Below are 27,156 nucleotides of genomic sequence, written 5' to 3' on the forward strand. Positions count from 1 at the left end.
ATAGCTGATGACATGGACTAAGTGACACAGAGGTTGCAAGGGACATCAACAGGACCAATGAGAGAAGCAAGGGAGCATGTCCTCCTATGTCCAGTATCCTCCCAACATCACACAGAAGTCACTTACCAGCCATGCAAACTCCAGCACCTTCATCCCTGGACAGCTCCAGAGAACCACAGCCTCCTGCTCAGCTCCTCACCTCTTACTTCATAGACAGCATCCTGGGTACAGCACAGAGTCCAGGGGGCAAGAAAAGTCCGGTAGAGGACCTCACAAGTCCTGGTGAGTAGTCACCTCTATGTACAACTGCTCTGTACTAAGCAAACTCATACTGTCGCAAAAATGGATATATAGTTTATAGTGAGTGAAGAAACTTGAATCTGCGATCATTCATTTTTTTTATTTAAAGGAAAAAAAAATAGAACAAAATGTAATAATCTTTAAAGCTATTTTTTATCAGATCATTTTTTAATCTTTAAAGCTTTTAGTTCTCCTGTCAAGTGTATGAATCTAATAATAAGCCATGTTATGTTTTTATTATAGTCATATAACATACAGGCTTACTTACCCTAATTACTGATTGGTCAGCATTAAAAAGTCTTTCTCTATTACTTTGCCTAAATGTTTTGCTGCAGTTTGAAAAATTGTGAGCTATGAGGAAGAACAAGTCTAGGAATATTTCACAGTTTCTACATATATACCTATTTTAAAGGATTGTTCAGAAAGTTTGAATTCTCTGTATACTGTCTGTTATTTGTTTTATGCATATGACGTCACATGGTCCTTTGTCAAACCTTTGATACGTATATATATATATATATATATATATATACAGTATATATATACCAAAAAAATGACGTAGCACCAGCTTCAGAGTTATGGATAGGTGGCAGCCTACTGGTTGTAGCCCAAAAACAGATACTATAAAAATAAAGAAAGCAGGTGGCACTAAAAAATGGGAAACTATCAAGAGTCTAGTATAATTTTGAATGAGCCATATGTGTAACAGACAGCATTTCCTATTAACAGAGACTAAAAATAAAAATAGAAAAGATATATATATATATATATATATATATATATATGCACTTTTTCCAAATATTTAACATATATCTTTGTATCTATATGTTATGTATATATATACATATTTACATGTATTATATACATAATAATAGTAATCTTTATTTATATAGCTCCAACATATTCCGCAGCGCTTTACAGTTTAACAGTTTCAAACACAACAGTCATAAGTAACAACGTTAACAATACAATAATTAAAGAAAAATAGGACGACCCTGCTCGTGAGCGCTTACAATCTACATATATATATGTGTCTCTATATACACATAGATATACGCGTGTGTCTGTGTGTGTATTAGCAGATTCTACCTGCTTCTATTGGAAATTTCTTAAGATCGCTACACTGCTAAAATAATGTGAAAATTGGAAGAGTTCACAATCATATTTTTTTCTTTAGCACGCAAAGACGATTCCTTCTCTCCTGTGAAGATTTTATATAACACCACATCCCACGTCCAAGAAAATATTGAAGAAAATTTATCATCCAAAGGGGCAAGTGAAATTATTACTACAGGACACAGATCAAAGAACATCTGTAATGATCAAAATAGTGAAAAGAAAGAACTCGGTGACCAAGAGCTGAATACTGGTTCTGAATTGTCAACATCTCCTGGAAAAAGGAAGCAGCGCCGCTACCGCACCACTTTCAGTAATCTCCAGCTAGAAGAACTGGAGAGGGCCTTCATGAAGTCACATTACCCAGATGTTTTCACCAGGTTATCACCTTAAACTTCTTGATTTTTATGCATTTCTGTAGGTTATCTTCAAGACATGATTTTGAATACATGTTTCACTTTGTCCATTTTAAAACATAAGAATGCTCAATAGAGATGGGAGGAGCAATTCATAGGACTCCGGTCCATCGGCCAAGTCAGTAATCTGTGACCGCCGGACGGGAGTTCTGGAAATGTCCTTACCTCCTGGCGTTCCGGGCTTCTCTCTTGATTAGCCGCACGGGGCGCAAAGTAGTGTGTGTGCATCGCACAGCAACGACGACGTCATGCCGTTCTGTAGTCACAGATTACTGACCTCCCGATGGAGTGGAGTACTCCCAATTGATTCCCTCATCTCTAAAGCTTAACACTCTTCTTGATGCTGGGAAAAAATCATGCCTAGAGCATGATAAAATTGTGAGACAATGAATATACTTGAAAGGAAATATGTACTTTGCTAAAATTTTAAAAGGCATGTCGAGCTCCTCGAAGCTTTTTACCAAGATGCTATAGTGGTGGAAAATAATAAACTGAGAAATACTCACCTTACCGATTCCCCTTCACTCCCATGCCATCACCTCCCAGGTCCCTGTATACTGGTCCCTAGCAATGGTGTTTCAACATAGACATCAGCGAGGTCACCACGTCTAGCATAGACTGACAGCACTGGTGCAATTTTCGTTCTAAACTGGAGGCGAGGATGCAGGAATCATCAGAGAACCCAACAGTGTAACTCAGAAGTTAATCTTTACCTTAGTATTTGGTGATAAAATTCAAGTATGCAATGGTTCATACAAGAGAAAAATCACCGGCCTAGGGCTGGTCACGTTAGCTGAACCCATCTATAAAAGGGCTGAAGTTTAGTTAGGATTATGTAGTGCCCATAACTAGTGCGAGGGACTTTAAAGTTTTAAGCTGGCTGCTTGTCTGTTGCTCAGATTTATTTTTTCTATTTAGGTAAAGGTTGAAGTTGTCCCCAAGCAGAAGTTAGTTTGTGGTGTTGTAAATAGCTTAGAGGAATGTTCTGATATATAGGTACTTGAAGAAAAGGTACAGTACTTTTACCATATAAAATGTAAACTGAGCATATCCGTTCACATATCAGGTTTAAAATACTTACCAAAAATTGTATGGAAATTCGTAAAGGCACAAATTTCACAGAATACAAATTCACAGTTAACCCCTTAATACCGCATGTGTTTGAAACCTTACGGGACATTATTTATTTATTTATTTTCAACTATTGCACTTGAAAAGCTATTTTTTTTAATTTTTTCTATCAATATAACTGTATGGACTCTTTTGGTTTTTGGGGAGATGAGTTGAAATTTTTATTCGTACTATTTTATGGTAAATAAAATTGATTTAATCATTTTATATTAAATTATTTTATATGTAATACGGTAGTTTGTTTTTTGGGGGAGCTGATTTTTATTTTTTTATATGCATCATTTTAAGGTGCAGATAACTTTTAATAACATTTTTGTGAAAAAGTGTAAAAAGATTCGCAGATTCGCAGCAGTTTTTCCATGAGTTTACAGTACCATGTAAACCTATGGAAAACAAAATCCGCAGTGCACAAGGTGCGGAAAAAACTGAGCGGAAACGCAGCGGTGTATTTTCCGCAGCATGTCAATTCTTTGTGCGGATTCCGCAGCGGTTTACACCTGCTCCTCAATAGGAATCCGCAGGTGTAAAACCGCAGGTGGAATCCGCACAAAAACGCCGGAAATCCGCGATAGATCCGCAGGTAAAATGCAGTGCAGATTTACCAAAATCTGTGCGGAAAAATCCGCACGCCATTCCGCAACGTGTGCACATAGCCTTATTTTTTTAGTGAGGTCTTTTTTTTGCGGGACGAGTTGTACTTTTTAATTTCATTTTTATTTTACAACATAGTGTACTAAAAACGGGTAAAAAATCCAGGTGCTGTGAAATTGTGCAAATGATTCTCCACATCAATATGATAACTGCGATACCAAACATGTCCAGTTTTTTTATTATTTTAGAGGTAAAAACAAAATGAAGTACACAAAAACACATTTTTGGAGTTGTGTCCCCATTTTACAAGACCCTTAAAATTTTTATTTTTCATCCGATGGAGTTATATGATAGCTTTTTTTTGCAGGGCCAGACAACCTTTTTATTAGTACTATGTTTGGATAGAAGTGACTTTTGATAGCTTGTTACAGCATTTTTTGTGGAATTGTGGTGACTAGAAAAACGTAATTTTGGCATTCTTGAATATTTCCATTTACAATGTTTACCGATCGGGTTAATTGTTTAATATTTTGATATTTCATACTTTACTGAAGGCGGCAATACCACGTGTGTATTTTTTATATACAGTATATTTTCAATTGGGGGAGGAGGTGTGATTTGAACTTTTTATTTTTTTCATAATTTTTAAAACTTTTTTTTTCCACTGATTTTGCTAGTTCACCTTGGATGGCTTGAAGATGCGATCATCTGATTGCTTATGCTATATGCATCGATGCCTTAGCAGGTACAGGTAGTGTTTCAAAGACATTCCGTAATGACAAGCACGGGGGTCATCAACTGACCCCCGGCGGTCATGCCAACCCATCGGCGATTGTAATACACAGCCATCGCCTGCTGGGTATGGGGCAGGCTCGCTGCGTGAGCCCTCTCCATACACCCGCTTCCGACATGCCCCGTATATATACAGCTCATGTTGTGAAGTGGTTAATGTATAGCTTTAGTACCTTTGCAGAATAAAAATATGTTTTACAGAAAACATTTGTTTTTTTCAGCAACTATATTAAGACCTGTTTCTTGGCAGAATGGGTTGGAGCTTTTAATAGTACTAATTTAGGATACATAGAATTTAGTGAATGATATTTTGATTTGTAGATGTTGTTTGTTATATTTTGCAAAATTACAAATTCAGTTATCTTTTTTTAAAAATTTTTATGCTGTTTACTGTGTGGTATTTATAACTATTTTTTACAGGAGTTTCTAGTCGCCTTATGATATGATTATATATTTTTATGGTGAATTTTGAAAAAAAAATTTCAAGCAAATATTTTTTTGTGTGAAATGGCACTTATTTTTATTTTGTACTATTTTGTCCCTATAAGGAACTTAAACTCATGGTTACTTTGATCTCCTTTTTTAATGTTTTGAAATATATGTTTTGGGTTTTTTACCCTTTCCCAACAGTGGACACATACTGGTTCATCCAATGTTCATCCATAGTCGCCATGTACATGATTTTAGTCCACATCATAGTCAGCAGATGCAGGCTGTGTTATGCAGCCATCATCTGCCAATAACAGCAGTGAGCGAAGCTGAGCTTTGGCTGTTGCTGTTAATTCCTTAGGTGATGGTGTCAATCTTTGACATATTTATAGCCAGCAGTTCCCCCCACACATAAGTCCAGCCGTGAAGCGATTGCAGGCTGACAATGGTTTGCTATAGAAATTATGGGCCTGCTGAAAGCCCCCCTGCCTGTCATGAAGGTGCTGCTGTGAAAGGACATCCTGTAGCTGGGCTTCATAGGAGACCATCATTTTTACTATATACTATAAAAATAACGACATAAAAATAGACATCTGTCTTATCCCTGCATCTATAAAAGTCTGGTCTATGAAAATATAAAAATAATTAACCTGGTTGGTAAAAGCTTTAAAAAAAAAGAAAAAAAATGAAATGCCAGAATTTTGGTTTATTAGTGCTCCACCAAAAAAATGAAATAAAAATCGATCAAAATAGTCACAGTAAAAATATCAGCTAGCCATTCAGAAAAATAAGCCCTCACATTGCTCCATCAATGTAAATTGAAAAGTATATAGGTCTCGAAAAGAGAGGACACAAAGAACTTTTTTTTTTTTTACAAACAACATAATTTTTTTCACAATTGAAGTAAAAAAATAAACATAAAAATCTGCTGTTGCCATAATTGTACTGATCTGGAGAATCAAATTGTCAGGTCATCTTTTACAGTACAATGAACGCCATAAAAACAAAAAATGAAAAGTTTGTAATTTCACAGTCCTTGGATTTTTTAAATCATTTTGCAGCAAATTGTATACTAAAATGTGTGCTGTCATTCAAAGCTACAACTACTCCCACAAAAAAAAACTATACAGCCATGTTGATGGAAAGACAAAAAAGTTTTGGCTCTTAGGCCTGTGTCACACTTGGCGTATGAAAATATGTTTTTTTACATGCGTAATACGCAGAAATGATCCCTAAACAGTGATCCGTATGTCATCCATAGTCAGAGTGTGGCTGCGTATTTTACGCATGTAAACCTCCGTATGTAATCCGTATGGCATCCGTACTGCGTGTTTTTTTTCTCACAACCTTGCAAAATGGACATGTAATGGATCCATGGGCTCAAATATTCATGAAAATATATATACAGTCTATATATATATATATATATATATATATATATATGTCAGTGAGACACATATAGGTATAAATATTTATATTTCATACAGTGCTAGATAGCATAAAAGCCGGTAATTGAATTGTCGGCTTTTGCTATTTCCTTAACAAACCCGACATGATATGAGACATGGTTTACATACAGTAAACCATCTCATATCCCTTTTTTTGCATATTCCTCACTAATAATGTTAGTAGAGTGTGGGTGCAAAATTTGGGGACTCTAGCTGTTAAAATAAAGGGTTAAATCACGGAAAATACTGTTGTGGGCTTCCACGCAATTTTCTCCGCCAGAGTGGGAAAGCCAGTGAGTGAGGGCAGATATTAATAGCCTAGAGAGGGACCATGGTTATTGCCCCCCCCCAGCTAAAAACATCTGCCCCCAGCCACCCTAGAAAAGGCACGTCTGGAAGATGCGCCTATTCTGGCACTTGGCCACTCTCTTCCCATTCCCGTGTAGCGGTGGGATATGGGGTAATAAAGGGTTAATGTCACCTTGCTATTGTAAGGTGACATTAAGCCTGGTTAATAATGGAGAGCTGTCAATAAGACACCTATCCATTATTAATCCAATAATATTAAAGGGTTAATAATACACACATTAAGAATAAAGTATTTTAGTGAAATAAATACACACATGGGGTTGTAAAATCTTTATCGTACACTTAATCCACCTGAAGACCCTCGTTCTGTAAAAGATAAAAAAGCAACAATATCCCATACCTCTCCGGCAGGCAGAATGCTGTAGATAAGCCCCTGATGGCGGTGGTCTTAGCTTATAGGCCAAAAATGGGGTGACAGATTCCCTTTACAAGATGACAAAAATGCAATAAAAATGCACTCTCAAAAGCAATGAAAAAACGCAAGTAACCTAAATTAAATAATAAGTGCAGAAAACAGGCGGCATCAAAAATTCACCAAAAGCTCATCATGGGAGTTTAGCCTAAATGTCAGGCAGTCAGAGTTGTACAGCTAAACCAGGGTCTTGGAGTCCGCAGATGGAGTTTCAAACAGAAATCACTTCAAAAAAGTCTTTCTTTTCCCATAGAGTTTATTGAAGTAAGCGTGGGGAGTTTTTGAATCATATTCAAAGTTTTTTTTTTCTCAGAAGCATTTTATGCAGCCTTTTGACGTGACATTGCTTAGTTTGTTACTTTCTTGTTTTGCCAATTGTCATTTTTCAAATCCTGAAGTGGAAAAAAATGCTGAAAAAAACAGCTCCTGAGGAATAATATTGAAATGGCTTCCAGTCTGCACATAGACTTACATTACGTTCACACAATTTTTTTTTACGGCTGTCAGAACCATCCATTTTTCAAGCAAAAGACACTTCAGGGATTGCTTCTTATCTCTGGCTGTTTCTTTGGGTTTTGTTCTTGTGAAGCCTTTTTTGTATTGAAGCGCTTTGTTAAAGTTTTTCGTATGCCATTGTTTTTGGTTAACTTTTTTTTCAGCGTTTTTTTGGATATCTTTTTGTTAACTTTTTCTTGTGTATTTTTTAAACTCAATAACCACTAAATAAAATGTGACCGTTCTTTGATTTGAAAACACTTACAAGATGCTCAACAAGCCACCCAGGTGTGTTTTTTACCTTCCCTTTTACCTGTATAGTAAACTATTGAGCACTGCCCTAATAGATAATACCTTTAGAATGGACTTGTCACTTCTTTTAAACGCCTGCAGTTTTTGAGAGGCTGAAGTTTTTTAAAAGACGCTCAAAAACCTGGCTCAAAAGTAAGCACTAGTGATGAGCGAACGTGCTCAGATAAGGCGTTATCCAAGCATTCTCAGGTGCTAACTGAATGTTTTCAACGTACTCAAAAAATATATTCGAGTCCCCGCGGCTGCATGTCTCGTGGCTGTTCCACAGCCGCAACACATGCAGGGATTACCTAACAACAGTGAGACATGAAGCTGCGGGGACCCGAACATATTTTTCAAGCACAACGAAGACTCTCAGCACCCGAGCATGCTCACATAACGTCTTATCCCAGCATGTTCGCTCATCACTAGTGGGTATTGTTGCCCTCCAATGCCAGGGTCCTGGGTTCAAATCCCACAAAGGACAACATCTGCAAGGAGCTTGTATGTTCTCCCCGACCTATGCGTGAGTTTCCTCCGGGTTCTCTGGGGTCCTCCCACACTCCAAAGACATACTGATATACTCATATACTACCAAGATGTATCATAGAAAAGAACCTTCATACTTTAATACAGTGTCTTTGGCTGTTGGCTTCACACTGATAAGCATTACAGAAGATTTATGAAGAGATGAAGGAAACAATAGTATTGCAAGGTCTGGTATTTAGTTCTCGGTTCCTGGCTGAATGTGAAGCTTTAATGCACATTAGCTTTCATTTAAATTCACAGTACTAACCCCAGTATTTGCACTGAACTTGGGCCTCAGGCAATCACTGATGTTTCCAAAATGTAAATTGAGAAGTCGATAATACAAACAAAACCTGCAGTAATTACACATCCTATAAAATGATCATTTTCTAATACCTCGAGGAGTTTGCATAACAGTTTCATATCACAAACAGGTTTCATTATCAGGCGCTGTGCTGGGAATTAAACTGCGGTTAAGACGCTACGCTGGAGATTATGCGGAGATAATAGCGGTTCTATTAAAGGGTTTATGCTATAATGAATCAACAGGTTTATTACAAAGAAATACATGAGAATAACGTTCTGAAATGTGCAATAGTATTATATGAAGCAGCAAGCGTGCTCAAATACTAGTCAGCTTTCCTGAATCCCTAAGCCTGACAATAATGGATCTAAGTATATGATCTACTGGGACAAAGTAATAGCAAATATCAGCATAAGGACAGGGTGGTCAGAGGTCGTCCTCTCCGGCGTGGCCTGCTTGCTGTTAATGCTAAACCATATCAGATTCAACAGGTTAAGGAAATATTTAGAATAGTGAAGAAACACTCTCCTCTCCTGGGAGGCACCAACGTGTCACCTAGTTAATTTGCCAAGTATGGAATCACTAAATACAGTATCTCATACAATATATTGTGCCGTTATATGTTTTATTTTTCTGACAAAGTCGACCATGTTCCTATTGGGAGGTCGCTAAGCATAAAACACATTCTCTATACTTATAAGGCTATGATCACAGTTCTGTTCTATTCGTCCATATGCTGTCCATGTCTTAGAAGGAGAACGCACGAACCCATAGAATTGAATTTACCCATACACACATTGGTTTTACAAATGCATCTGTGTAACAGTCAAATCGATAGCCAGCACTCACATCTTCTTAAAAGAATTGCTTTACTGGTGCATTAACAAATAACCTCCCCTATAGGAGGTGGAGCCGCATATTCATCACTGTAATGAGCGGTACCACATGACCGCTCACACAGGACAAGCTGCTGGCGCTGAGAGAAGGCATCGCGGGAGCTGGGTGGGTATTTCTCTGCAAGCGGGCAGGCACACGGGGGGTGAGAGGTGGGAGGTGACCCCCCAAACTTTATTTTTAACAAAAAAACTTGATCTTTCATCCCTTCTCTCCTGCAAGCGCTGCTTTCAGCTGAGCAGGACAGAAGGGATAAATGCCGGCTTCAGCACCACACGCAGGGAAAAGGGTTTACTGCAGCGCTGTCTCTCCTGCGCAGTCCGTGTGGTCCTCAGGATGTGCCACGCGAGCACACGGACATGGATAACTCCGGTATCGATTTCTCCGGTACCGGAATTATCTGGACGTGTGAGACTGGCCTTAATGTCTGCTGGCTATAGTGGCCTGTTCAGAAGTTAGAAACATTTAGGTGGTAAAAATAAATGTTTTCATTCCTGTCATGTCACATTGCATTAATTCCTGAAAAGCACCTGAACGGTGAATAAACCACTTGAAAGCAAATTTTAATGCATTGAGGGGTGCTGTTTTTAACATGATATCACTTTTGGGGGATTCCATTATATAAGACCCCCAAAGTCACTTCAAAACTGAATAGGTATCTAAAAAATAAGTTTTGTAAATTTCCTTAAAAAAATTAAAAATTACTGCTACATTTTTAAACCTTTTAAAATGTTAACGAAATAAAACAACATTTTAGTAATGATGCTGACGTAAAGCAGACATGAAGGAAATCTTATTTATTAATGGTTTTGGGTAGTATGACTATCTGGTTAAGGCCGGAGTAATACTAAACGTCGGTACAAGTCTCCCTGCCGACAGTCTCACCAGTGTAATGCAAGTGTCATGCAAGTACAATCCGATTTTCCACACCTAGCATCCGATTTACATCCGATTGCAATGCGATTTTAACATGAGCTTTTACACACAGCAATTCTCCATGTCATTTATACATCGTTTTCATAGGAAATATTTGTCAAAACACACACACATATATACCGTATATACTCGAGTATAAGCCGAGATTTTCAGCCCAAATTTTTGGGCTGAAAGTGCCCCTCTCGGCTTATACTCGAGTCATGGTCGGCAGTGGGGTCGGCGGGTGAGGGGGAGAGGGCGCTGAGGCATACTTACCTAGTCCCGGCGATCCTGGCGCTCCCCCTGCCGTCCCACGGTCTCCGGGTGCCGCAGCTCTTCCCCTCTTCAGCGGTCACGTGGGACCGCTCATTAAAGAAATGAATATGGACTCCACTCCCATAGGGGTGGAGCCGCATATTCATTTCTCTAATCAGTGGTAATGGTGACCACTGATAGAGGAAGAAGCTGCGGCACCGAAGACCAGCTGTCCGGGAGAAGGAGCGGGATTCCGGGAGCAGGTAAGTATATCATATTTACCTATCCTCGCTCCATCTTCCCGGCATCTCTCCGCTCTGACTGTGTAGGTCAGAGGGTGCAATGACGCATATAGTGTGCGCGCCGCCCTCTGCCTAATCAGTCAGTGCGGAGAGACGCCGGGACCGGACGTCGGGAGCTGCAAGCAAGAAAGGTGAGTATGGCATTTTTTTTATTGCAGCAGCAGCAATGGCACAGCTTTCTATGGTACATCAATGGGGCAATAATGAATGGTGCAGAGCACTATATGGCAGAGCTATGGGGCAATAATGAACGGTGCAGAGCACTATATGGCACAGCTACGGGGCAAAAATGAACCGTGCAGAGCACTATATGGCACAGCTATGGGGCAATAATGAACGGTGCAGAGCACTATATGGCACAGCTATGGGGCAAAAATGAACCGTGCAGAGCACTATATGGCACAGCTATGGGGCAATAATGAACGGTGCAGAGCACTATATGGCACAGCTATGGGGCAATAATGAACGATGCAGAGCACTATATGGCACAGCTATGGGGCAAAAATGAACGGTGCAGAGCACTATATGGCACAGCTATGGGGCAATAATGAACGGTGCAGAGCATTGTATATGGGGCACAGCTTTATATGGAGCATCTATGGGGCAATAATGAACTGTATGGAGCATTATATGTGGCACATTTTTATATAGAGCATCTTATGGGCCCATCATGAACTGTATGGAGCATTATATGGGGCTCCTGATTCAATATGGATATTCAAAAACACTTAACCTACTGATGTCTCAATTAATTTTACTTTTATTGGTATCTATTTTTATTTTTGACATTTACCAGTAGCTGCTGCATTTTCCACCGTAGGCTTATACTCAAGTCAATAAGTTTTCCCAGTTTTTTGTGGCAAAATTAGGGGGGTCGGCTTATACTCGGGTCGGCTTATACTCGAGTATATACGGTAGATAGATAGGTACAGTGGGGGAAACAAGTATTTGATCCCTTGCTGATTTTGTAAGTTTGCCTACTGGCAAAGACATGAACAATCTATAATTTTAAGGGTAGGTTAATTTTAACATTGAGAGATAGAATATCAAAAATAAAATCCAGAAAATCACATTCTATAAATTATAAAATTATACATTGCTCATGTCTTTGTCAGTGGGCAAACTTACAAAGCCAGCAAGGGATCAAATACTTATTTCCCCCACTGTAGATAGATAGATAGATAGATAGATAGATAGATAGATAGATAGATAGATAGAATAAAAGCTGGCAGTTCATGTGCCGCGTACAGTATGATCACAGCGTAACAGGTTACAAGAGAATAGATAGATTACATATATATATATTACATACATAGATAAAAGAAAAGCCAGCAATTTATCTGCCGTGTACTGTAAAATCACTGCAGGAGCCAACAGGATAGAAGAGAAGGATTACATACAGTAAACACATACAGAATAGGTAGATATATAGATGTCAGTGACAAATACAATTAGTTCAGTGTGTGTGCAGCTTACTGTACATGTATTTAATTAATAAAAGATTATTTCTCTGAAAAAAAATGGCATGGGCTCCGGCATAATTTTTGTAACCAACAGAAGGAAAGCCGATGGCTGGGGGCCGATGTTTATAGCCTGGGAAGGGGGTAATACCCATGGAGCTTCCCAGGCTATTAATATCAGTTCACAACTGTATAATTAGCCTTTAATAGCTATTAAAATAGGGGATCCTAAAAGAAATGGCGTAGGGTCCCTCTATAATTAATAACCAGCAATGGCTATGCAGACAGCTGCAGGCTGCTATTAATAGCCTAGGAAGGGGCAATGGATACTGCCCCCCCAGGCCAAAAACATCAGCTCTCAGCTGCCCCAGAAAAGGCTCATCTCTAAGATTCGCCAATTGTGGCACTTAGCCTCACTCTTCCCACATGCCCTGTAGCGGTGGCAAGTGGGGTGATAGTTGGGAGGGTTGATGTCACCTTTGTATTGTCAGGTGACATCAAGCCTTGAGGTTAGTAATGGAGAGGCTTCAATAAGATGCCCCATTACTAACCCCATAGACATATGGTATAAAAACACAGATACCCAGAATAAAGTCCTTTAATTGAAAGAATGACACAGACTTCTTTAATAATGTTAATTAAACCATACTTACGATTTCCCCAATTTCCTGAAAAAAGCCCTCGTCTTCTGCAAATGAGTTAAAAAATAACAAACAACAATATTCGTCATCTTTCCGCAGAGATGCTGCTAATCCATTGGTCTCACGACGGGTCCAGCTCTGCTACATTTAGATGGCAGGCTACATGGTTGCATGATTCAACCATACAGCCTGTCATCCATGCATTGATTTTACTGTATGCGGCACATGAATTGCCGACTTTTCAAAGGACACCGGTGCGTAAAAATCGGACAGCACTCATATCGTCCGAGTGCTGTGCGATTTTTTTTTTTTCTCACACTCATAGGCTTGCATTGGCGCGTCTTGGACGATATATGCGTACAATCATAGCATGCTGCGATTTTACACTCACATCGAATACACCTGAGAAAAAAAAACAGTGATGTGAGCTGCACCATAGATTAACACTGCGATCCGAGTGCTATGTGATGTTTTCTCTCATAGCACTCGCCCGTATTCTACAGTAGTGTGACTCCGGCCTTAAAGGGATAATCATTCAAACTTTGAAAATTGCAAATTTTTGTAAATACAATATAATCTCCAAATCAATGGGATGTGGAAGCATTCCAGAGTTATTGCTACATAAAGTGACAATGGTCAAATTTCAAAAAATTTTGTCCAGTCATTAAGGGGTTAACATAGGCTCAAGTCATTCTAAAAACATTTCTACAACCTGTGATTTTCCAGATGAGAAAAGGATTGTATTATTATACTAGCTGAAGAACCCGGTGTTGCCCGGGCATTGTAACTAACTGTGGTTAGTTATAACAAATTATAATGATCATCCTCCATCCCATAGTCCCATGCCCATATACCCATCAAACATATCCTCCATCTCATAGTCCTGTGCCCATATACCCATCATACATAACTTCCATCCCATAGTCCCGTGCCCATATACCCACACACCCTCCATCCCATAGTCCCGTGCCCATATATTCATCATACATAACCTCCATCCCATAGTCCCGTGCCCATATACCCATCATACACATCCTCCCTCCTTTAGTCCTGTGCCCATATACCCATCACACACCCTCCATCCCATAGTCCCGTGCCCATTTATGCATCATACATATTCTCCATCCCATAGTCCTGTGCCCATATACCCATCACACACCCTCATCCCATACCCATATACCCATCATACATATTCTCCATCCCATAGTCCCGAGACTATATATCTATCACACATCCTTCATCCCATAGTACCGTGCCTATATACCCATCACACACCCTCATCCCATAGTCCCATGCCCATATACCCATCATACATATCCTCCATCCCATAGTCCCGTGCCCATTTACGCATCATACATATCCTCCATCCCATAGTCCAATGACCATATACCCATCACACATCCTCCATCCCATAGTTCTGTGCCCAAAATACCCATTATGACATCTTCGCCATGGCAACCATTCTGACATCATCGTCACCATGGCAACTTATTATGACATCATCATCACCATGGCGACCATTACGACATAATTGTCACTATTACAACCTATTATGACACCATCATCACCATGGCAACCATTATGACATCATCTTCACCATGGCAACCTTTATGATATCATCATCGCCATGGCAACCATTATGACATCATCGATACACACATTTTATATATATATATATTTATATATATATATATATATATATATATATATATATACTGTATATAGATTGGTTTACTATTCATAGCAACACAAAAATGTAAGCATTTTGAGTGCACAAAAAGACTGATGCATGTGCTGATTTGCTAATCATTACATATTTGGTTTCACAGAGAGGACCTTGCTGTGCGGCTGAACTTAACCGAAGCGAGAGTGCAGGTATGTACTAATAACATTTTCTGACATTAATTTATATGAATGGAAAGTATGTAAGAATAATCTTGAAAAAAAAAAAAAACTTTTTTTATACCAGGGAAGTATGTGTGTGTGATAAGAAACTCACAATTGGCAAAATGCTAGCTTTAGTGAGATTAAACAGATTATTCACTTCTTTAAAAATGATAACTCAGCCTTAGAATAGGCCATCAATATTACATTAGTGGTCCTCCGATTAACAGTACCCCTGTGGGTAGCATTCAGTTAAAATAGTCTTCATACTAACTGTTTATGGACACAGCACGTTTTATTTTTTATCTGTACGTTTCAAGAGAGGAATAAAGGTATGTTTCCACGGTCCGTATATGCAGCGCTTTGGAAGCAGCACATGTCCGCTCTGTCCAAAGCACTGCCGGCTTTTGTACGCGTTGTGATTCATCTTGTGTTCATTGAATCATGCGGAATCACCGCGTCATACACATTGTACGGGTGAGATTTATCTTGCGGAGACTGAGCGTCTCCGCGAGATAAATTGACATGCTGCGGTCTGGAAAGACGCTCTGCATGTCTGTCTCCGCAGGGAAGCCGGAGGCATCCCAGCACGCATAGTGGAGATGGGATTTCTTGATCCACTATGCTGTAACATCTGGCCGCTGCGGGTTGGATGCTGCGGATGTACGCAGCATCTAATATGCAGCATTTACTGACCGTGTGCACGTACCCTAAGGCTGCCGTCACACTAGCAGTATTTGGTCAGTATTTTACCTCAGTATTTGTAAGCCAAAACCAGGGGTGGAACAATTAGAGGAAAAGTATAATAGAAACATATGCACCACTTCTGTATTTATCACCCACTCCTGGTTTTGGCTTACAAATACTGATGTAAAATACTGACCAAATACTGCTGGTGTGACGGCAGCTTAATACATTGCACTCAATAATAAAACAGTTTGCAATAATATCTGTGGGGGGCTCAGAACTTGGCATCAGAATAAACTGAGTTTCTAATGCAGTAAAGATATTAGTCAGCATACAATTTTTATCTTCAACTTGACACTGTGTGGTTTAGAAATTTATTATAAACTAGATGGTGGCTCGATTCTAACGCATTGGGTATTCTAGAATATGTATGTATGTATGTATGTATGTATATAGCAGCCACATAGTATATAACACAGGCCACGTAGTATATAGGAGCCATGTAGTATATAGCAGACAAATACTACGTGGCCTGTGCTATATACTATGTGGCTGCTATATACATACATACATATTGTAGAATACCTGATGCGTTAATACAGGCCACACAATATATAACAGTGGCCACACAGTATATAACACAGCCCAAATAGTATATAACACAGCCCATCCAGTATATAGCGGCCACGCAGTATATAACACAGGCGACGTAGTATATAACACAGGCCATGCAGTATATAACAGTGGCCACGTAATATGTAGCACAGGCCACGCAGTACATAACACAGCCCACATAGTATCTAACACTGGCCACGAAGTATATAGCAGCCACGCAGTATATAACTTAGCCCACGCAGTATATAACACTTCCCACGCGGTATATAATACTGCCCACGTAGTATATAACACTGGCCACATAGTATATAGCAGCCACGCGGTATATAACGCAGCCCACGCGGTATATAACTGCCCATGTAGTATATAACCCTGGCCACGTAGTATATAGCAGCCACGCTGTATATAACACAGCCCACGCGCTATATAACATTGCCCACATAGTGTATAAATAACTAAAAAGGTGACATGAGGCAGTAAAGTAAATATCATGGTCTGGGCAAGCAAATATTTAAATAAATAGAAAAACAAGTGTTAACAATTAATTGCCCAGTAATTTTTCTGCCATGGATTCTAGGAAAATAAGACCGGTTATCAACACATAAACTTGGCAGGGGGGAAGGAAAGAACTCCAACAGATAACCAATTGTCTATTAAAGTGCAAATGCTTTATTGTGCAAGGCATAGAGGTGGTGACAACACGGTCATCACCAAACATGAAACAAGAAAGGGCACTGAGAACCCACAGATGCCATACAAATATAAATAATGTAACAAGAATACATACAGATTCTTGTTACATTATTTATATTTGTATGGCATCTGTGGGTTCTCAGTGCCCTTTCTTGTTTCATGTTTGGTGATGACCGTGTTGTCACCACCTCTATGCCTTGCACAATAAAGCATTTGCACTTTAATAGACAATTGGTTATCTGTTGGAGTTCTTTCCTTCCCCCCTGCCACATAGTGTATAGCAGTGTGGGCACATATCCGTGTTAAAAAAGATAATTAAAATAAAAAATAGTTATATACTCACCCGCCGGGATCCAGCGAAGCTGTCCCTATGCGCGCGGCTGCCGGCATCTTCCGTTTCCAGGATGCATTGCGAAATTACCCAGATGACTTAGCGGTCTCACGAGACCACTAAGTCTTCCGGGTAATTTCACAAAGAATCTCTGGGAACGGAAGATGGCGGCAGCCGTGAGCGCATCATCAGACTACGGAAGGTGAGCATAGCAGGTTTTTTGTTTTTTTATTATTTTTAACATTACATCTTTTTACTATTGATGTTGCATAGGCAGCATCAATAGTAAAAAGTTGGGGACACACAGGGTTAATAGCAGCGATAACGGAGTGTGGTACCCGCGGCCCGTCACCGCTGGCATTAACCCTGTGTGAGCTGTGAGTGGAGGGGATTATGCGGATGCCGAGCACTGACTGCAGGGGAGTAGGGAGGGACTAATCGGACTGTGCCCGATGCTGATTGGTCGCGGCAGCCATGACAGGCAGCTGGTGAGACCAATCAGTGACGCGGGATTTCCGTAACGGAAGTTGCAGACAGAAAGACAGAAGTACCCCTTAGACAATTATATATATAGATGTAGCTACAAATATAGAAAAATACTGTTCCAATACACACAAAGTAAATAAACATATGTATAACAAAATATGTGCAATTGCAATAATTTTCTGGAAGAAATACCTCATTTTCTGGAACAATTTCAAGGGTGCCAACACTTTCGGCGATGAATGTATGCTTTAAGACATTTTATAGGTGCGCTTTTGTATTACCTTTTTGCTCCTTCATAGGTTTGGTTCCAAAATCGAAGAGCAAAATGGAGAAAACGTGAGAAGACAGACCTGCTTGGAGGTGTCCCTACCTTCCCTATTAGATCCCCACTGGGTCTGTATCTTGATCTGCCTTTAAATTCCACTCACCTTATTGACCCATTATGGAGAACAGTCCCCCTTTCAGCGGTGACATCACCATCCGTCAGTCCGGCCTTCACCACATCACACCAGGGCTCTCTGAACCTGAATCACATGTCATTGGCATCACTTCTCCGCAATCCCATCATTACACCTTACTTTGGAAGGTAAATTCATCTCCAGTAAAGCTTTCTTATTTAGCATACAGGTGGCATCTCAAGCTTTGGATGACCAGTTAGTTTTTTTGTTTTTTTTACTTTACCCCTGAAATGGTACCACTAATATAAGTTCCCTGCCTCTAGTACTCTACTTACCAGCCACCATCTTCATGTTCTTGGCGCCGCTACAGTCGGACTCCAGCAGGTTGTGATTGCTCCGGTATTTGCTGGACAATTCGTAAGTATCAACTCATTCTACATTTATGATAGGCAGAACACGGCCAGACAAGGCTCTCATAGACTTACACTGAGAGCTTGTGACCGTTACCTTTGACTTCCGGTCAGTCAGAAGTTGCAGTCACAAGACGGAGGTGCAGGATCAGAGTGGCACCGAGAAGAGCTGAAGACAGCGACTGGTAAGTATAAGACTAGGGTCAGGGAATTTAGATTAGTGGCACCGCTCTAGCACTGAAAAAAAAAAACACTGCATTGGTGCGTTAAGGTGTTTATTCACGATTTGGCAGGAGCAGCCAACCATCCAATGTGTATGTAAATTCCTCAAAATCTGATGTCGGGTTGTAGAATGATCAGGCATGTTGGATTTTGACGTCAAAAGGATCAGTGGGCTTTCTAAGTGTATTCTCAAAAAAAGATAGCAAATTATAATGGTGCTATAATGTTTAGGATAGTGAAAGAGGTGACTGGTAAGGGTATAGGACTAGAAATGTGTCTACCATGTAAGTTCATTTGACACCTTAAGGCCCAGTCAATTTTTCTTTTCTGCACTTTTCTTTGTCCTTCCCCTTCTTCCAAGAGTCATAACTTTTTTTGTTGTCATCATAGCCTCATAAGGTCTTTTATTTTTGTGAGACATATTGTAGTTTTGGATGACACCACTCATGTCACGATACTGTGCACTGTAAAATGGAGAAGAAAATTCCAAATAGTATGAAACAGTGAAAAAAATGCAGTTCTGTTGTTTGTTTGGAGGGGTTTTTTATTTTTTTTATTTTTAATGGAGAAAAGTATGGTAAATTTGAAATGCTTTATTTGTTTTACATTTTTAAAACTTTTTTTTAAAAAATATTGACTTTCTTCTTTCGCCCCTTTGGCGGTCTTCAACCTGCAATTGCTCAAATATTTATACTATATACTGCAATACGAAAGTATTGTATTATATAGTGAAATCACAGCCTCCAACTAAGGCTGCCGTCACACTAGCAGTATTTGGTCAGTATTTTACATCAGTATTCCTCAGCCAAAACCAGGAGTGGAACAATTAGGCCGGGGTCACACTAGACCGTAATACGGACGAGTGCAATGAGATAAAAACTCGCATAGCACTCGTTCCAATGTTAATCAATGGGGCAGCTCCCATCATCCGATATTTTCTCGGCCGTATTCAGGATCCGAGTGAAATCGCAGCATGCTGCGATTGTCAGCGTTTCTTGGCCGAGAATCGCCAATGAAAGTCTATGGAAGCCCCAAAAATACGGATCACACATGGACCAGCAGTGTGACTTGCGAGGAATACGCAGCGCTGTTAGAGAGAAAAGCCGGTAATTCAGTGCGGTGTACAGTAAAATCACACTGACAGCTTAGAATAGAATAGGTCGAATAAATGTGTACACATAGAATAGGTATATATATATATATATATATGTCAGTGAGACACATATACATATATATATATATTAATATTTCTTCCAGCGCTAGACAGCTTTAAAGCCGGTAATTCAATTACCGGCTTTTGCTATCTCCTTCCTAAAACCCGACATGATATGAGACCTGGTTTACATACAGTAAACCATCTCATATCCCCATTTTTTTTTTTGCATATTCCACACTACTAATGTCAGTAGTGTGTATCTGCAAAATTTGGCCGTTCTAGCTAGTAAATTAAGGGGTTAAATGGCGGAAAAAATTGGCGTGGGCTCCCGCACAATTTTCTCTGCCAGAGTAGTAAAGCCAGTGACTGAGGGCAGATATTAATAGCCTGGAGAGGGTCCATGGTTATTGCCCTTCCCCCCCCCGGCTAAAAACATCTGCCCCCAGCCACCCCAGAAAAGGCACATCTGGAAGATGCACCTATTCTGGCACTTGGCCACTCTCTTCCCATTCCCGTGTAGCGGTGGGATATGGGGTAATGAAGGGTTAATGTCACCTTGCTATTATAAGGTGACATTAAGCCAGATTAATAAGGGAGAGGCGTCAATTATGACACCTATCCATTATTAATCCAATACTAGTAAAGGGTTAAAAAAATACACAAACACATTATTAAAAATTAATTTAATGAAATAAACACAAAGGTTGTTGTATTAATTTATTCTACTCTCAATCCAATCACTGAAGACCCTCGATCTGTAAATCAAAAAAACATAATAAACCAACAATATACATACCTTCCGAGGATCTGGCACGTCCAACGATGTAGATCCATCTGAAGGGGTTAAAATATTTTGCAGACACGAGCTCCGCTAATGCAAGATGCTCATTTCTGCAAAACCCCGGCGAATGAAGCTAAATATAGGTCAATGATCTATATTTAGCTTCATTTGTGGTGAGGCGCCCTCTGCTGGCTGTTCCTAGATCGTGGGAACTTTCCTAGAAAGCTCCCTGGCTCGAGATCATATGAGGACAACCAGCAGAGAGCGCCTCACCGCAAATGAAGCTAAATATAGGACATTGACCTATATTTAGCTTCATTCGCCGGGGTTTTGCAGAAATGAGCATCCTGCATTAGCGGAGCTCGTGTCTGCAAAATATTTTAACCCCTTCAGATGGATCTACATCGTTGGACGTGCCAGATCCTCGGAAGGTATGTATATTGTTGGTTTATTATGTTTTTTTGATTTACAGATCGAGGGTCTTCAGTGATTGGATTGAGAGTAGAATAAATTAATACAACAACCTTTGTGTTTATTTCATTAAATTAATTTTTAATAATGTGTTTGTGTATTTTTTTAACCCTTTACTAGTATTGGATTAATAATGGATAGGTGTCATAATTGACGCCTCTCCATTATTAATTTGACTTAATGTCACCTTACAATAGCAAGGTGGCATTAACCCTTCAGTACCCCATATCCCACCGCTACATGGGAATGGGAAGAGAGTGGCCAAGTGCCAGAATAGGCGCATCTTCCAGATGTGCCTTTTCTGGGGTGGCTGGGGGCAGATGTTTTTAGCCAGGGGGGGGCCAATAACCATGGACCCTCTCCAGGCTATTAATATCTGCCCTCAGTCACTGGCTTTACTACTCTGGCGGAGAAAATTGTGCGGGAGCCCACGCCAATTTTTTCCGCCATTTAACCCCTTAATTTACTAGCTAGAACGGCCAAATTTTGCATAGACACACTACTGACATTAGTAGTGTGGAATATGCAAAAAAAATGGGGATATGAGATGGTTTACTGTATGTAAACCAGGTCTCATATCATGTCGGGTTTTAGGAAGGAGAAAGCAGCTTTCTGCTTTATCGCGCTGGATGAAATATTAATATATATACATATATGTGTCTACTGACATTTTTTTTTTGTCACACGGATCCCTTGTATAGCCGTATGTTGGTTTTGCAAGCCTGCGATAAAAACACGCAGTACGGATGCCATACGGATGTCACACGGATCATTTGATGCGAGAAAATCGCATCCTCGCACTGCACACGGATCAATGTTTTGGTAACATTTGTGCGATTCTCGTCCATCAAAAACGGTCCGTTTTTTTATACGTTGTGTGTGTCCCCGGCCTTAGAGGGAAAGTATAATATAAATATATGCACCACTTCTGTATTTATCACCCACTCCTGGTTTTGGCTGAGGAATACTGATGTAAAATACCGACCAAATACTGCTAGTGTGACGGCAGCCTAAGGGCTCCTTCTCTCTTGCGTGAAATGCGACTGAATCGCGCAGGTTAAAACCCGGCTCTGCCGCCGGCACTCCAGACCGGAGCGTGCGGCCCCACAACAATACATGGAGCTGCACGCTCCGCTCCCAAGTGCCGGCGACAGAGCCAGGTTTTAACCTGCGAGACTCGGCTGTATTTCACGCAAGTGAGAAGGAGCCCTAACACTTGAGCTATCAGGGAGATCACAAACTGCTGGAGATCACCAAGAGTGGTGGTGATACAAGGTGAAAACCTGGCTTGCCCCAGCAAACACTGGAGCAATCCAAGAGATCACAAACTGCTGGAGATCGTCAGGAGTGGTGCTGATACAAGGTGAAGACCTGGCTTGCCCCAGCAATCACTGGAGCAATCCGAGAGATCACAAACTGCTGGAGATCGCCAGGAGTGGTGGTGATACAAGGTGAAGACCTGGCTTGCTCCAGTAAGCACTGGAGCAATCCGAGAGATCACAAACTCCTGGAGATCGCCATAAGTGGTGGTGATACAAGGTGAAGACCTGGCTTGTTCCAGTAAACACTTGAGCTATCAGCGAGATCACAAACTGCTGGAGATTGTCAGGAGTGGTGGAGATACAAGGTGAAGACCTGGCTTGCCCCAGTAATCACTAGAGCAATCCGAGAGATCACAAACTGCTGGAGATCGCCTGGAGTGGTGGTGATACAAGGTGAAGACCTGGCTTGTTCCAGTAAACACTTGAGCTATCAGGGAGATCACAAACTGCTGGAGATTGTCAGGAGTGGTGGAGATACAAGGTGAAGACCTGGCTTGCCCCAGTAATCACTAGAGCAATCCGAGAGATCACAAACTGCTGGAGATCGCCTGGAGTGGTGGTGATACAAGGTGAAGACCTGGCTTGTTCCAGTAAACACTTGAGCTATCAGCGAGATCACAAACTGCTGGAGATTGTCAGGAGTGGTGGTGATACAAGGTGAAGACCTGGCTTGCTCCAGTAAACACTTGAGCTATCAGGGAGATCACAAACTGCTGGAGATCATCAGGAGTGGTGGTGATACAAGATGAAGACCTGGCTTGTTCCAGTAAACACTTGAGCTATCAGGGAGATCACAAACTGCTGGAGATCGCCAGGAGTGGTGGAGATACAAGGTGAAGACCTGGCTTGCTCCAGTAAACACTTGAGCTATCATGGAGATTACAAACTGCTGGAGATCGCCAGGAGTGGTGGTGATACAAGGTGAAGACCTGGCTTGCCCCAGCAATCACTGGAGCAATTCGAGAGATCACAAACTGCTGGAGATCGCCTGGAGTGGTGGTGGTACAAGGTGAAGACCTGGCTTGCTCCAGTAAACACTTGAGCTATCAGGGAGATCACAAACTGCTGGAGATCGCCTGGAGTGGTGGTGATACAAGGTGAAGACCTGGCTTGCTTCAGTAAACACTTGAGCTATCAGGGAGATCAGAAACTGCAGAAGATCGACAGGAGTGGTAGCGATACAAGGTGAAGCGGCACGTATAAGATTATGGTCAGAGACCTTATAATAGAAGCACCACTCCAGCACTGCAATAAAACAATGCTGAAGTGGGGCTTTAAAATGAATGATACATTCGCAATCAGTGAACTTCTCACAGTGGACATATAAATAATTTAAGCATTCAACAATATTTTTTGCTAAGGTAGTAAGAAATCCCTTATTCCTCCTACAAGTGAACCCCTAGTAAACATGTCTGTTTCTTATGTGAATTTCAGGTTTCTCGGTGTTCTTAACCCATTGGTCACCACCACACCTCCTCTACTGCTGAATAGTTCATCTTCTGCTTCAGACTCTGAACTTCCTTTACTAAGTGATGCAGCTGGAAGAGACTGGAAATCGTTGCCCACTGTGGGAGCTCTGAGACTTATTCCAAAGGAACACGCTGAGCAAGTGGCTCCGGTTAATTTGATTTCAGGTTTTTCCAGTGTCAATAAAGATCTCTGCTGATAGATATGAAAGCGCATGACGGATGCATCACCATAGAGAAGATTACAGCACACCCCTGATGATAATAAAATTCCTTTCCATGAATCAATATTATAAGCAAAGATAATACATTTTGGAATATATTTTATTAGAGATAAAAATGCACATTTCTCCACTGATCATGTTTGTGCCCATCTCTTAACCTTTGTTCACTTTAAATTCACAAGATCCCTTCCCAAAGAATAGAAAAATATTTAGAATTGAGAGTCCTCAGTGGTTGACACCTTTTTAATGGCTAACTGAAAAGATGGTAACAAATTGCAAGCTTTCGAGACTACTCAGGTCCCTTCATCAGGCAATTTTAAATATTCTAAATATTTTTCTATCTACTGGCTAACACGGTACCAAGATATATATCTTTCCTGTTTCCAGAGAATAGACAGTTTCCCAGCTTTATTGAGAGATCCGATTGCATGCTGCCCATAGAAGTGTATGAAGATGAAAGGGAGTTGAGAAAGTAGGAGCAAAGTGAAAGCGAAGCAAACACAGAGAGATGGAGCTGCTGCTGCTAACTAGTACGTGTTTTATCACATGCTAGTGAAAGATTCACAGGTACACTGCTCAGTACTACTGTACTCCACGCTGCTGCGTATGGGTGTGCTACAGAGAGATATAGGGCAAGTTTCTGTAATAAAAAAATATTATAAACTTTTGTATTTTCACTTGTATTATTGATTTTTTTTAAAACCGATTTCATTAATGAAAGTGAATGGTAGGCACAACTTCTCAAACATTTTTTCTAAAATGTAGGCCCTGATTTATCAAGACCACCACTGTCTCCATTATGGGGCGCCTAGGAGTCAAACATGGCTGATTCATTAAATGTTATCCGTCAGCATGGTTTTGTATGTAATCCAAAAGCAGTAAAGGGTAGGAGCAGAAAGCCTGTTATCAGTAACTAGATGGTGGCCCGATTCTAACGCATCGGGTATTCTAGAATATGCATGTCCACGTAGTATATTGCCCAGTCACATAGTATATTGCCCAGCGACGTAGTATATTGCCCAGCCACGTAGTATTGCCCAGTCACGTAGTATATTGCCCAGCCATGTAGTATATTGCCCAGCCACGTAGTATATTGCCCAGTCACGTAGTATATTGCCCAGCCAGGTAGTATATTGCCCAGCCACATAGTATATTGCCCAGCCACATAGTATATTGCCCAGCCATGTAGTATATTGCCCAGCCACGTAGTATATTGCCCAGCTACGTAGTATATTGCCCAGCCACATAGCATATTGCCCAGCAACGTAGTATATTGCCCAGCCACATAGTATATTACCCAGCCACGTAGTATATTGCCCAGTCACGTAGTATATTGCCCAGTCACGTAGTATATTGCCCAGCGACGTAGTATATTGCCCCGCCACGTAGTATATTGCCCAGTCACGTAGTATATTGCCCAACCACGTAGTATATTGCCCAGTCACGTAGTATATTGCCCAGTCACGTAGTATATTGCCCAACCACGTAGTATATTGCCCAGTCACGTAGTATATTGCCCAACCACGTAGTATATTGCCCAGTCGCGTAGTATATTGCCCAGTCACGTAGTATATTGCCCAGTCACGTAGTATATTGCCCAGCGACGTAGTATATTGCTTAGCGACGTAGTATATTGCCCAGTCATGTAGTATATTGGCCAGTCACGTAGGTATATAACACTGCCCACGCAGTATTTAGCAGTGTGTGCACCATATCCCTGTTAAAAATAATTAAAATAAAAAATAGTTATATACTCACCCCTGGGATCCAGCGAAGCTGTGTGATGCGGCCGCCATCATCCGTTCCCAGGATGCATTGCGAAATTACCCAGATGATTTAGCAGTCTCGCGAGACCGCTAAGTCTTCTAGGTAAGTTCGCAATGCATCTCTGGGAACGGAAGATGGCGGCCGACGCGAGCGCATCGTCCAACAACGGAAGGTGAGAATAGCAGGTTTTTTGTTTTTTTATTATTTTTAACATTACATCTTTTTACTATTGATGCTGCACAAGCAGCATCAATAGTAAAAACTTGGTCACACAGGGTTAATAGCAGCGGTTACGGAGTGAGTTACCCGCGGAATAACGCGGTCCGTTACCGCTGGCATTAACCCTGTGTGAGCGGTGACCGGAGAGGAGTATGGAGCGGGCGCCGGAGACACTGACTGCGGGGAGTATGGAGCGGGCGCCGGGGACACTGACTGCGGGGAGTATGGAGCGGGAGTATGGAGCGGGCGCCGGGGACACTGACTGCGGGGAGTATGGAGCGGGCCCCAGAGACACTGACTGCCGGGAGTATGGAGCGGGAGTATGGAGCGGGCGCCGGGGACACTAACTGCGGGGAGTATGGAGCGGGCGCCAGAGACACTGACTGCCGGGAGTATGGAGCGGGAGTATGGAGCGGGCGCCGGGGACATTGCGGGGAGTATGGAGCGGGCGCCGGGCACACTGACTGGGGGGAGTATGGAGTGGGCGGCGGGCACTGTGACTGCAGGGGAATAGGGGAGGGACTAATCGGACTGTGCCCGTCGCTGATTGGTCGTGGCAGCCATGACAGGCAGCTGGCGAGACCAATCAGCGACTTGGATTCCATGACAGACAGAGGCCGCGACCAATGAATATCCGTGACAGACAGACGGAAGTACGCCTTAGACAATTATATATATAGATGTATCACTTAGATTACTGGTGCAGCAGTTGTGATAGAATCAAAGTGTTCTCTGCTGCAGATCTAGCAGAGCTCAGAGTGCGGAGCCCTGTATAACCCGGCCCACATCACTGACTAGCAGCTTGCTGTGTACACTTTACAGTGACAGAGAGCTTCTGATCAGAGCTGGTGACCTGGATGGACCTGACACCTATTCCTTTAGGGATAATCTCCTGCTGATTGTATCGAGCAGTTATTGTATTAAAACAGCAAAAC

General features: G+C 41.2%; 1 protein-coding gene across 1 annotated transcript; it reads left to right on the forward strand.

Moving 5' to 3' along the window:
- Positions 1-24,905, forward strand: LOC138667217 (homeobox protein ARX-like). Its single transcript, XM_069755494.1, has 5 exons — positions 1-282; positions 1,478-1,796; positions 14,919-14,964; positions 18,085-18,371; positions 23,980-24,905. Exons 1-5 carry the CDS (start codon positions 87-89, stop codon positions 24,209-24,211), a joined length of 1,080 nt encoding a protein of 359 aa, XP_069611595.1. The 5' UTR covers positions 1-86; the 3' UTR covers positions 24,212-24,905.
- The last annotated feature ends 2,251 nt before the right edge of the window (positions 24,906-27,156 follow it).

The sequence above is a fragment of the Ranitomeya imitator genome, chromosome 2 (assembly GCF_032444005.1).
Source record: "Ranitomeya imitator isolate aRanImi1 chromosome 2, aRanImi1.pri, whole genome shotgun sequence".
NCBI classification, from domain to species: Eukaryota; Metazoa; Chordata; class Amphibia; order Anura; family Dendrobatidae; genus Ranitomeya; species Ranitomeya imitator.

Coding starts and splice junctions, on each gene's coding strand:
- LOC138667217 (XM_069755494.1), top strand. CDS start 87: ATGTCCAGTATCCTCCCAACATCACACAGAAGTCACTTACCAGCCATG. Junction 14,965..18,084: donor TAACCGAAGCGAGAGTGCAG/GTATGTACTAAT, acceptor GCTCCTTCATAG/GTTTGGTTCCAAAATCGAAG. Junction 18,372..23,979: donor ATTACACCTTACTTTGGAAG/GTAAATTCATCT, acceptor TGTGAATTTCAG/GTTTCTCGGTGTTCTTAACC.